This window comes from Poecilia formosa, unplaced genomic scaffold (assembly GCF_000485575.1).
Source record: "Poecilia formosa unplaced genomic scaffold, Poecilia_formosa-5.1.2 Scaffold36, whole genome shotgun sequence".
NCBI classification, from domain to species: domain Eukaryota; kingdom Metazoa; phylum Chordata; class Actinopteri; order Cyprinodontiformes; family Poeciliidae; genus Poecilia; species Poecilia formosa.
In genome coordinates this window covers 109482-123477 of record NW_006799975.1, presented here as the reverse complement: position 1 = coordinate 123477, position 13996 = coordinate 109482, and the positions used below count along the sequence as shown (strand labels likewise).

The following is a 13996-nucleotide window of genomic DNA, read 5'->3' as shown; positions in this document are numbered from 1 at the left end:
TAAATAAATAAATAAATAAATAATAATAACTAAATAAATGAAGTAAATAAAGCAGACACATTAATGCAATATATTATGTAAGGCTATGTGAAAAAATAGCAGAAATATCAAGACCAGTATGCAGTATAAAGGGATCCCAAATATTATGAAACATATCATCTCTATTGTGTAATTTACTGGTTAAAAAGTCCAATGACACATATTCAAGGACAGTCCATTGCCATTGTGTTGTGGATGGGACCTTATCTGTTATCCAGTTCAAGAGGACACATTTTCTAGCGCAGAATGTAAGCATCCTGTACAGATGTTTTTCACAATTCTTCTTAAGGCTGTTGTTTGTCACTCCCAGTAACATATACATTGGATTACACTCAGCGCTAACGGAGAAGATCTTGTCCAACTCTTTCTTTATACTGAACCAGAATTGTTGAATTTTTCTACAGGACCAAAGACAGTGAGATTACCCACCTCTATTTTAAATTTGGGGCAAAGCGGAGAAAGGTCTGGATTAAATTGATGACGCAGATGTGGAGATATATGGGCCCGATGTAAAATTTTAAGTTGAATAGCTTTAATCTTATTACAAACACTTAATAAGTGTTTAAGTGTTGTAATTTCCTCCCTCGTTGAACTCTGTGTTCAACAAGCTTGCGTGTGGAAAATCAAGCTTGGGAAGCTTGCGTTTTCCCAAGCTTCATCCCAAGCCTCATTGCTGATCTCCATGGCTAGCTCTTTTTCCCATGTCTCCTTAAGGCAGTCAATTTAGTAACCCCTAATTCTTTTAATAAACTATAACAGGTCTTAATAGAACTTATAATTTTTGGTTTAAATAATTGATTTTCACAATCAGAGACATTTTGGTTGCTGAGAATTGTTGTGTTCTTCAAAATGTAGTCCCTCACCTGTAAATACTGATAGAAATCATGTCTGTGAACATTATATTTGGTAAATAACTGATCAAATAACATCAAGTTTTGCCCGTCCATTAAATCAGAAAGAACAGATATGCCTTTTGTTGCCCATACTTGAAAGTCAGAGTCGGAAATCCCAGGGTCAGTTGGCATGCTTTTTTGTCTGTTGGCCATATTGGATTTAACAAAAATAATTTCTTGCATTTGTAGCTGATGGCCAGTAGTTATAGTGTATTTTATGATGCATTAGTGTCCACTTCAGTGGTCTGTGTGCATTTATAACATAAAAATCCACAAGAAGCACAAGAAAATCGCTTTTAGATAGCTGTCCACTGTAGTGACCACTATGAAAGGGTTAAATGACGAAGAAGGCTCAGGCATTTAGCAGATATTTATGCTTCACATGAAGTTTTGCAAACTAGAATATGCAAAATCATATTTTTGTAAATGGAAACTATTTTAGCATCAGAGACATTGACTGAAAACAGAAAGCACTGACAGGATCGAAATGGTTGATGCTGCAAAACAACTGTTGGTGAATTTTATGTTTTTTTCTTTTGAACAGTGTTTCAAAAGTGTTTAACACTGGAAGCATACAACTATTAAAGCAAAGAATTGTACCAAGTGAAGCTAAAGCTGGTTGCAGTCTGGTGTGGGACGCAGCATGGTTCTCAATCAACAAGCAACAGTGGGACGTTGTCTGTGTGTGTTTTACACTTAAGCAGCAGCTCAGAATATTCTTCTCATATTCCTAATCTTTTCCTTCTTTCCAACTCTCGTGTCTGTTTTTCTCAGCTGGGCTCCAACATCAAGGAGCTGTTCCGTCTCATGGAGGACTTTGTGGATGTCATCGGCTTAAGGATGAAAGAGTTCCGTGACATGTATGAAGTCACCGATAACCTGGGTTAGCTTCATCTTCACGCATTATATCTATCAAAAGCATCTTCTTTTTGCTGCTTTTCTTTATCTAAAAATAGACTTCTGTATTAAAATATCATCTGACTTAAAACAAAATTCTTGAAACAATATTGTGCAGTTAAGAACTAATTCAATGATAGAGCTAACAGCAGTGGTTTTAATGAAAATAAATCAATTTATTTTCACTAAAATAAGTTGTATTTTTATGAAAATAAATTGATTTATTTTAATCAATTAGGGTTAACCCTAACCCTACCCTATTACATGTGTAACAAATTGATTATAAAGATTTTTTAGTCTCAAGACAAAGTGAACCTGAGCATGAGTTTCAATATTAGCGTTTTAATATATCAAAACATCATAAAATGTTTACTCAATTGTTTTCTTTAAGTGGATCACTGGCTTAAGTGGATCACTGTGATAGGCTGAGTGTTGCTTTTTGTGTGTTATGGAATGAACAGGTGTGTTAAAACAACACTTTGGTGTTGAAATGGAAAGGCTTTGTGATCAGAGGAGTGATCTGATGTGTGACCTGTCTATTGTAATGTTGGCTGATCTGTGATTTCATAGGAAGGTTTTGTTTGATTTAGATTAGAATGGTGGTTTTCATTTTCCTCTTGTTTCAGGAATATGTTCTTTCTTAGGAAGAAGAACTATTTCACTTTTATAATATTTCCTACTTTTATCACAGGAAATAGCTATACAAGCAGAATGGTGAGGAATTGTGTTGTTTTGTTGTTGTTTTTTTGAGATTTTGAATCCAAATTTACAACTACCTGCTGTTTTCCTGTATTACCCATTGGCTGCAGTTGTTCAACTTTTCATTTGAAAAGGCATGAACATGAAATGATCCTCACAGAGGCCGCTGGTTACTGTGACCTCCAGATAAAAACTTGATCTTGATTGGAAGAGTACATGTGGGATTGAGGCATCAGAAGAGTCATGCTTACTTCAATGTCTGGAGCCAAATTGCCGCCTACGTCTTTTCAGGCTGGCTGACCTCTACTCCTCCTACACATTAAACATGAACCGTGCTATGTAAAGGATGCTCCTCCTCCTCCACGTATATTCCGCACTGCCATAAAAGTTTTTACTGTCACTCTCCTGAAAGGAGACAAGTTGTGAAGAATGTAACTTATCAGATCTGTCCAGAACAGGTTTGTTTGTCACGATAGCTTCTTTCAAACAAAGATCTCTTATATTTATTATTTATTTATTTATTTATTCATAAAATATATTTGCATTTTTGGCTTATTTTCGCTGTGTATTCTGACCTATTGACAACATTGATATATAGCCTACCCCAAGTTTTTACAGTGCCTGACGAAAACTTGAAGTCCCCTCTAAATACGTTTAGAGGATAAATAATAAATCTATAAGACAAAGAAAAAACCTTTGTCATTTATCAGAAAAAAAACTTAATCTTTCTCACCAAAATACCAGAAGTGGACAGGGTAGAATCAGGCTGTTATGTCTCAAGCTCAGACTCAATACAGCTTGCACCCAGGAGATGTTATGATTCAGTTCAGTTCAACAATAATGCTAATAATGTGTTGAAAGAGCGAGTGCTTACTTTTTATAGCAAATGTTGAAATTGTGAAGGCTCACATACAGTAGATAATCCATGTAAGTGTTTCAGTCATTATTTTGTCGATTACAGTTTTAAGCATCCATAAGCGTCCTGTGATGGATCAGGCTGACTTCAACTTCCCTATGAAGGGCTGGAGAGGAATGGTGGACTGGGCCCGGAACTCTGAGGACCGAGTCAGCATCCCAAAGAACATCCTGTCCACTGGAAAGCCAGGTAAATGCTGCTTGATAGATGCTCTTAAAAATGTCAATTCCAAACATTCTTCAAAATCTGATAACAGAGTTTAACAGAGTTTTTTCTCAAATACAGTCTACCCTGTATTTGAGAACAGAACGGCTACGTTGTGTGTTTCTTTGTGTGTGTTTATCAGCACAGAAAAGCAGACACATAGTGACAATTAGATAATTTGTAAAACACTGTTTACAGCTATTAATCTGCAGAGCAAAGCCCCCCACTTAGATAAACACACAGAGAGACGCTCAGATTTAATGTTGCACATAAAACATGCAGGAGAATGGAGGGGTTCTACGTCACCTGCTGTTCAGCAGCTGCAAAAAAAGGCTTGTTGTTTTCAAAAAGTGACTTTTTTAAGATATTAATACAAAGCATGCCTGCATGCCTTCACAATCTGATGACACTGAAATGCAAATAGCAGCATCCAGAAGCTTATTCTTGCTTACACACAAAGGAAATTATCCAAACGTGACTTTAAAGCAAAGTTACTGTTAATGTGTAGGAAAATCCCATGTACATGTTTGTTAATAAACACAAACTGATTAAACTTCTCTTAGATTTAATAAAAAAATGTCCCTTCATTAGATCCTGGGTTTTCTCTGTGTGTAGGGTCATTATTTGATAGTCTGTTACATAATGAATACTCAGTTTTAATGAGGAAATCTCAGCAAGAATACACTCCATTTGTATTTTTTCAAGTTTTCCAGAATAAGTCTTCACAGCTTATAAAGTGGAGGAAAAATATTCTGGAAAGGTTTAAATTACATAAGCAAAACAACAATAACAGCTCCCTGAACTACAGCAGTTCAGCCCATCTGGTTGAACTTAATCTAACATGTAGCAGTAAGTGATGCTGCTACCCCTAGATATCAACTCAGTGTTGAGATGAAGCAACCAATCACAACAAGGAGGCAGGAGCAAAGCTGGTCCCCCAGCAAAAATAAAAAATAAAAATAAAAAATCCCAAAAGTGCAGATTAATATTCAATATCTGTTATCTTCTTGTAGTTAATTAATCTCACTCATTTCTCTTTTATATTATACAAGAGCAGTGAGTGTGACCACGCATGTACAGGCTCAATGTGGAGCACTTCGGACAATACGATGCATGATGTGGTTATATTCCTTGAGAAGAACTTTAATTGAGAAATAGAATTAAGGTCAATCTTCAGCTTCAAGACACAAAAACTTCAGAATATTCAGTAAAAGCATATAACACATAATTTTACAACCTTTTTAAAATGCTTACAGCTTCAACTCTTCTTGGAACACATTCCACAAGGTTTACAAGTCTGTTTCTGGGGATTTCTGACCTTTTTCCTGAATAGGATGTTAGAGGTCAGACACTGATGTGGGGCAAGAAGTCTGGCTGTCATTATTTGCTGTAATTTAGAATTAGGGTGTCTGATCAGGTTAGGTCAGGACTTTATGGAGTACAATTATGTCCCTCAACACTAAACTCCGGGAAATGTAATAAACTGCTTTATTACACAGGCATCCTGCCATGTTACTACACTGGACATCATTCAGCTCCTAAAAACAGCCCATTCTTTTAGGAGCAGTCTGCTTCCCCACTTGCTGGATTGTATACGGATTGTATACACCTGAGAACATTTAAAATAATTGGAACACCTGAGTCTAAATTGTCAATTCTATTTTCTCAGGACATTCATTGGATGAGAAGCAGTGCTTTCCTGGTCCTGACCTCTAATCTGAGGATAAATTATGATGCTAAGAGATTCAGAAAACAAGAGAACCAGGGTTATATTATGATCAGTGATGTCATCAATGCCTTACTTTAATAAGACCCATTTTTTTCTGTAAAATATAATCTAACACTTTACTATTTTTGTCATTTTACATAGTAAAAACATACATTTTTGCTTTCCTCTTGAGAAACATCTCATGTGTAATATCATGCAGCAACACAAACGTAAACAATGGAGGGAGGAAAGAGAAGCATGTTGGAAATAAAAGCATTATTTTGCGTTGGTGTCTGCTAAAAATGACAGCATCAAGGTATGTTGTTCCCTCTGTTCTGTGACAAAGTTCTGAAAGAAGGGGAGACAGAATAACAAGAGATTTCAGAACTTCACTCATGCAGCAATTTAATGCAAAAAGGACAGAGTGTCAAAGCCCGCTCGAGGAAGATGGAGCCTCTATCCATCAATCCCAGAATAAGCTTACGAGCTATTGCTGATGTACAGATCACAGTCTGCTTGAATAAGATGAGACAAACATTACAACAGGAAAAATAATAACTTTTCAATTATTTTTGTACTGTACTTACATTCTTAGGCTTATGTCAACTAATGTGAATTTATATTTATTGTGACTTTTTTTTCCTGTCATTTGTAAATATTTCTCTATTGTCAGGTTTTGTAGTATTAGGTCAATTTTCCAAGTTATCTGGCTACAAAAGTTCAACATTGAATTTGAAAAAGACATTTGAGTCAAACTGACAAAGCAAGTCTAACAGGTGGTGTAAAGCAGAAAGCTGTGACAAAACATGCACGGCATGCTCTCCCACACAACCACTACCCAAACAGAAAAAAGCTGAACTTAGGTACAAAAATCAGTAAGTGAAGCTGAGTACAAGAAGCTGGCCTTAAACACTACTGACTCATGTTTAGGTTGAGGCGACCAGGACTGTTACTTTTAATATCAAGCTATCTGTAAAGTAACTAAGTTACTTTGTCCAAGAGTAATCAGTAATCAGAAATCAAGTTACTTTTTCAAAATAACTTTCCTGTCGCTGGTTACAGAAGATTGTGAAGTTAGTGTGTCAATTCATTAGCCCACTAATCCTGCTTTAGGCTGCTGGATAAGGTGGATTCTCTCCATTTAAATGTGGCATGTTAAAACAGGGAAAAATTAAAACCATGCAGAAAACTAACCACTGATAGTTTGCATTGAGTGCTCCAGAACAACTGATTGTGAAATTACTCTTTCAGTGGAAAGTAATTAGACCCTTAGCAACTTTAATTACTTTCCTGTGCAACACCCCAAAGCAGTCATTTTAAATGTATCCATAAAACTAACTAACATCCAGTTACTGACACAAATTGTACCTCTCAGAGTCAATAATATATGTGAAGAATTATTACTCCCCCGGAAAATATTGTTTTTAATTGACTGGATCTTTCTGCATGCAGTTTTCAATTTTTACAACTTTCTTGAAAAACAAGTGTGTTTTGGTAAGTCCTAAGCTTTCTATGTTGACAAACCGGCAGTTTGTTTCCCATCTGCTGACCCGTGCCGTTCCTTGTGCTAAAGAGCACTTTTGGGTGTTTATCAGTGAGTGTTGAGGGTCTTTAAAACAAGCAGGATACTAATGAGCCAGTCATTCCTAATCAAGAGTCAAGGGGATCCAATCAGGTGCAATTAAAGGTAATTTCCTCGCTGACTGAGGAAAGTGTCTCCCAAGCAGTAATATTCCACCATCAGCCAGCACATCAAGGATACGATTTTCACTTGTTCACATTGATGAAACGGCTTTGGTATCTTATTTTGGGATGTTTAAAAGGAATCTCACAAAATGGTGATGGACCTCCATTAATGTAGCAAAGTATGTTACTTTGCAAAACTGTATTTAAACCCCCCCCCCAAAAAACCCATGAAGTTCTAATCATCTGTTGCTTGATGGTAACTGGAGTTTCACAATTTATTTATCTGTTTAAATGATAAGAAACATATCTAAATATTACACTTTCTAACCTAATATAAATAAAAAAAATCTCACTTAATTTCTTAATAAAATGTATTTTGGCACTCTGTGTGTAAAGTGAAAGCCCATTTTATCATACTAACATAAATATATATGTACATGTATATTTTATATGCATATACATATATAAATAATATATAACATGCATTGTTGCTTTAGAAATAATTTCTTCACTTACCTAAAGTTTTGTTATAAATCTACAAAGAATTGGTGCATACTGGTATAGATCTTTTTATTTCAGAGTTGATTCCATATGCTTTTTGCTTGCTCTGAATAAGCAAATGTATATTTTGTTCTTTCCTTTGGTCTTTCCTTTCTGAACCAATTGGTTAGAATCCCTCCAGACTAGTTGTTGTTGGGCACACTCGATCTGGCTGAGCACATTGAATTGGTGTGGCCAGAGAGTACATGAGCAGGACACATAATACTTCATCCCCCTCACACTCCCACACATCTTGCTTGGTTCCCCTGTGATGCCCATGGGAGCTCAGTTGTTGCCTGGGAGGCACTGTCTCTGCATACTGCCTGGCACACTGCTGTGCGCTTCCAGGCTGTACTGGAGCAGAAGAGTTGGATGTCTTCAGATGGCCCGACAGATGGAGGCGTGTTTTCCTACGGTTTGGGTCTCGTTTCAGCCCAGTGCTACTGTTGAGTCCAGTTGTCAAGTTTTGATAAATCTCCTTTCATGCTGCTCTGAAATGGGAAAATTTATGAAAGCTAAAGCCATGTTTAGTAGCAGTTCATATCAGTGTGGGCCTCTAAACTACACAGTGTCCAGAGACCTCTGGAGGAGTTTTCTGAATAGGTTTTGTTTTGGTAAGTCAAAGAATGGTGCAAACAGAACCAGTGTTTGGACTGGTTCTAAAATGAGTGTGAGTACACACTCATTTTAAGTGAGTGTGTACTCACTTAAAATGTGAGTACACATTGTTTTTGGATTGTTGTGGAGAGCAGTCACATATATCCTGTTTGTGTGAAAGTTTTTTTCTCAAAGCCCATTTCATTGTGTTTTTGCCTTTGGTACTTTAAGAACAGACACTGAAATCTCTCTGACAATTGAAGTCACAGACTGGGATTCAACATCCTTTCCTTGCATCTAAATACATACAACAAACCTACAGCTGGAATATCTTTTGGATCATCAAAAAATTCAATTTGGGAGGCATAACTGAAGTGAAAAATGTTTTAGAATCTTCTACTGCAAAGGAGAGCTCTGGAGAACCTGGTATCAATTCCGGAGAACTTGCTCAGCATCAGTTGGGTGTGACACATTTGCATCTACAGTGAGGCAGTAGAACAGCTGCCTTAGACAAGAAGATGGCCAGTTCTTTCCAGAAAGTCCTGCAGCAAGTTCAAGGTCTTATGCTGCACAGTGGCACAGTTGGTAGAACTATTCTCCCTGTGCATGCATGGTTTCTCTCAGGGTACTCCAACATCCTGTCACCACTAGGTAACTGAGTTCTCTAAAGTGGTCCTTTAGGTATGAGTGTGTCGATCAGACAACAGTTCTGCTGTACAGGACATCTGTGCTGCCCTGTGGTAGACCACCCAATGACTCCTGGAGAAGGACATCAGAACCCTTTAATGAAAAATAGATTTGACTGATGACTCTTTCTCTGAACATTAGGTTTTTTGGAAATAATTAGGATTTTCTAAATACTTGTCATAAGGTAAAGTTTGAACAAATTTAGAGCAACGGTTCAAAGAGAGAAGGACCTGCAGATCAGGTACAACCTGATGCCTGAAAACCTCCTCATCAGAACAGGAAGAGGACATCCTCCGGTCAGGTTGGATGCTGTTTACTTTGTTGGAACCAGCCTGGGCTTCTGCTCTGGGTCATGTCTGTTCTCTCAGCTTTGTCTCCTCCAGCAGCCTGAGCTCCCAGGGAGGACATAATCCTGCCAGGGCAGTTACTCTGAGGCTGGCCATTTGTCTCTTTGGAAGTCAGAACCTTAAAACAAAAATTATAAAATCTTGCCGAAAGATTGAATTATTTTGTAGTGAATATAACAACACAGTGACATTTTAAAGAAGTGGACTGGCTCCTAAATGGTGGCATAACATTAGAATTTTCTATAAGTGACTTCCTCTTATCATCTAAGTCAGTGGTTCTTAACCTGGGTTCGATAGAACCCCTGGGGTTCGGTGAGTCGGTCTCAGGGGTTCGGTGGAGCCTCTGCTGCGGAGGTAAAGACACACTTGTGTAAAGTCGTGATGACTCTCCCCACTTTGCCATCACTTGCTGCAGAGGATCACGTTACATTGCTGAGACAATCAGAGCTGCGAAGGAGCACTGATTGAAGGAGTTCCACTCTCAGCATGGATTTGAACTTGTGTCTTTAATTACTTCAGCAAAACTCACCGTTTTTACCAAATTCTGTAGCTTTCGGTGTACTTCTAAATCTGCTCCATAGTCGCATCTTTTCGGGGTTGGTACTGCCTCTAGTAGCATGGGGGTGGTAACGCAGCTAATATAATTACATTACTAAATCAGAATACTGCAAAGTATTTTGTGTGTTGGCGCGGGGAGAATAAGAAGGGTTCAGTGAATACGCATATGAAACTTGGGGTTTCGGTACCTCAAAAAAGGTTAAGAACCACTGATCTAAGTTTAGTTTGATGATGGTCTCTGTTTTTTTCCAGTATGATGGAGCAGCATGAATCAGGGGAATAGTTAGAACAAACTGGCTCCAAAATCACTAAAGTTTTTGAACCTGTGGTCAGGATCTTTACTCCACTGAGAACCTGTTTTCAATTTTAAAACAATAAATGGAGAAACAGAAGCCAACAAAATGTGATCAAATCCAAGCACTAAGAATACAAAACTTAGTAATTATGACAATTATGAATATGCTGAATCATATAATGATAGGATGAACATAATGTGTGTGTTAAGAGTTTCTGCCATGTGTGAATTTTAAAAAAATATATCTTTTATGACTTATAAAAAGTTGCAAAATTGTTAAGACAAAAAATTATATATATTTCACTGCCAAAACCTAAACAAGCGTTTGGTGTACAAGATTATGTACAGCCTGAGAGTTTTGTATGGAAACAATGGATTTGGCATTGCAACCATTAGATAACACACCATTGGAGAAGCATTTTGCACACACAGAAAAGTCTAAAAGTACGGTACCTCATGGACGGTGGACAGATCGACATCTTATTTAGTGAGTTTAAAAAAGTTTCAGAAGTTCTAATTTAAATCAGCTGATATCTATTAGCGCAGCAGTGTTAGTTTTTTAGGTTGGAAATGGTTAAGTCCCTAAAACACTCAGCTGTAACAGTATTTGATGCATGTTCCAGAACATTTTCTAATTAATTTCCTGAACATTCTGACGTTAACTCAGTTTATACATGCAGTGTAGCTCTGTTGATGCTAAAAGCTAAATCTCAGCAGCCATCCTGCTCTCTGATAGTCCCTTCTTCATGAAAGTCATCACAAGTAGCCACATTTGGAAAAGAACATGAAACCAAACAATGATTCTTGAACATGCAAATAAACCAATCTATTCATTTACTAATCTATGAAAATGATGAAATCTATTTAGGTGTCCTTGACACGTGTGTCTCAGGTACCTCACACCTGAAACGTGTTGTTTGGCTGTAGGCGCAGAGGCAGCATGGCTGACCTGCTCTCTCCTACACACTCAGCCATTCAGAATGCATCAGCAATATTTTCATGACTTTGACCTGCCAGCTCACCATGTCCTCACTTCTGCTCCTCCCAAACACAGAAGCAGACGATGACTCGACCTTCGTAACTGGCGTTGTTCTCTACAGGAACCTGGGCAGCATTTTGTCTCTGCAAAGGTAAGACTAAAGGGGATGGACTTTCATCTTATGAAAATATGATGCTGCTTCTAAGGATGAAGAATGGTGTTCACATGAACCACTGTGACATTTTCAACACTGGAATAATTTTAGGATTTGTTGAAAAGTACTTTGAACTTACCTGGATGAGTTTCAGCTATTTGGAAACAATGATTTGGATACAGAAAGCTTTAGGTTATATTTTATAATAGAAAATTCTGTTACTGCACTGCAAAAGAAATCTGTAAAAATAAAAAAGGGTAAATTCATTGTAGAAATTTGAAGGAATTTTCAACTAAGACTTTAATATGTTTTTATTTTTTATTTTCTACTTTATTTCAATGTCTTTGAAATTTAATGTAAAAATGTGGACAATTTCAATTTTGGATTAACAAAATGGTGACTAAATTAAACATAGCATGAAAATCTCCTGGTCACATTTTTATTTTTTTTTTTACATTGTGGTAAAGTTAAGTAGCTTCAAATGTGACGGGAAGATATTTCTAAGTTAATGAACATAAATACATGTAAATGAGTTTCTGAGTCTAACCAGCTACATACAGCTGTGCTGACACTTGGAAATCGATGTCCATTATGATAATGTGCTGAAAGCATATAATATACTGGTAACATATGCAGCAGGAAAATGAGACAAACACAAGTTCACCCCCTCCACTGTAACTCTTGCTAAACTTTGGATTTCTGTCATTTTTTCAGTCCTCTGCCTCATTCTATATTTCTCATCTTTACTTTTGCATTTTCATTCCTAACCTCTTTCCTGTTCTGCATTTAATGTAACTCTCAGAGAAAATGACATGAGTCTGAAGCAAGAAACTAGATGACACAAATGTTTAAGTTGACTGATTGTGCTTCTAAGAGCTGAGAGTTTGATTGTGGGGAGAGGACACCATGATGATGTGAGTGAGCAGGAAACAACTACGGGCTGTTGACCATGTTTGGTTATTTTGTTTTTTATGCGTCCAGTAGCAATTCATTTTCCCCACATAGTCTTTTGCAACATGATTGATAGTTCATATGAAGGCAGACACTGCAATGCATACTAAGTAAAGAGCAAATAACCTAACAACAAATGCACTAAAATTCATAAAAGCTTTTGCAAAGAAATGCAATTCAGATTTGGGGAGAAGAAAATTACTTTTCCTAAAACATTTGAACTTTCCACTGGAGGTCTGGTCCCCTCTTTAACAGCCTGTTTGGTCAAGTTTCAACTCAAGTTAAGTTTATTTGTGTAGCATATTATTTCACAGTTCAAAGTCTGTGGGTCAATAACTCATTGACCCACCTCAGAATATAATTTTTCTTTCAATATGTACTGAATGTAATATAGAAATATTATTTTTCATATAATCTTTCCATATTAGATAGCATCGCTTTAGTGTGATTGTTGTGATTGTGATAAAAATCCAAAACAAGCCTGATTTTGTAATGTCTGGAAACATGACTAAAAACTAGAAAGCTCCATCAATCTTTTCAAAACCAGACCCTGAAGTCATGTACTACAAAAGCATTTATTACCATCAGGAAGTAAAAAGTAATATTATTTTAAAAAATAAACATTTACCTACTATAACCCAAACATTATTTGTCACTACCAGCAATAAAAACATTGATTTTTATTTTTGATTCTCAATTATAATCTGGTTGATTATATATAGCTGCTTTGGTGTTTTAGAAACCAGGAGGAAAACTCATAAGTTAGCAACAAGAACAAGTTCGGTGACCATTAGTGTATAAGTTATTAGTGCACTTTTAATTGGATATTTCATGTTATTGTGGTGTTTATTGTTTTTTTTTGTTTGTTTGTTTGTTTGTTTTGCAGAAACAACACTATCCTCAACTCTAAGCTTTTGTCAGTGACAATCAAGCCCCTCCCTGCTTCCCTCTCTACACCTGTTGTGGTCGAGTTTTCCCACCTACACAACGTCAGTAAAAAATTTCATGTCTGTTCTAAAGTCCTTTCAGATTTCAAAGTGCATGCCCAGTTGGACTTAAATTCATTGTGATGATTCTGTTTCTCTGTTCCTCATTTGTAGGGCACTACCAACCAAACCTGTATATCCTGGGATGAGAGCGACAGGTAATCTCCTCTTTGTTGCTGATTACCTACCGTACCCTGTGAGTTCCAATGTTCTCATGGGAGATATAACCATATATCTTGCTCCTACTGTCTCAATTGTGTGCATTTGGTTACCTTTGAGTTAACATTATGTTTTACTGACTAACCCATGTAAACTCTTCCCATGTCAAGAGGTCCGTATTGACCAAATTTTCCGAACTATAACTCGTGTAAGCCAAAAAATGTATCATGAACAGAGACAAGGATTTGCCAGTCACTCTGGCAAATCCTTTGTCAAATCCTTTTTGAAGTTGTCTAACATGAGGAGGATCTTGTCCATGTTGTTGAAAGGTTCTGGTGACATGTTGTGTTCAGTTGTCGGCTTTTCAACGAACATACGGAAACTGTCAACTTTGGCTTGGAAGTCTGCTGGCAGTTTCTGATGCAACAATGTTCTTGCTCCAAATCAGGACGGTCAGGAACAGTTCCTCTTCACTAGTGTCCTGATGATCTGTGCTATTTAGTCAGATTTTCCTAACATAGCCAGCAAAGTGTACAGCACAACAAAGCGGAAACGCCTGCAGTAAATCCTGGGTGATTTACATAAAGACCAGTTCTGCTGAGAGCTGTTGAAAGATCCTAAAGGACGACATCTTGGTCATTTTTTATTGGGATTCTGTTGCAAAAAACTTGTTTAATCGTGGAAAAGAGGTAGCAAACTAA

The 13996-nt window shown here is 37.0% G+C and overlaps 1 protein-coding gene across 9 annotated transcripts in view; it reads left to right on the top strand.

Moving 5' to 3' along the window:
- adgrb1a (adhesion G protein-coupled receptor B1a) overlaps window positions 1-13996 on the top strand; it is a 240299-nt gene that overhangs the window by 121176 nt on the left and 105127 nt on the right. For all 9 annotated transcript variants that reach the window (XM_016670626.1, XM_007550410.2, XM_016670629.1 and 6 more), the window contains 5 exons: window positions 1707-1815; window positions 3490-3633; window positions 11121-11196; window positions 13037-13139; window positions 13251-13294. In XM_016670626.1, coding sequence (XP_016526112.1) covers window positions 1707-1815; window positions 3490-3633; window positions 11121-11196; window positions 13037-13139; window positions 13251-13294 — 476 coding nt within the window. The remainder of the gene's footprint in view (window positions 1-1706; window positions 1816-3489; window positions 3634-11120; window positions 11197-13036; window positions 13140-13250; window positions 13295-13996) is intronic.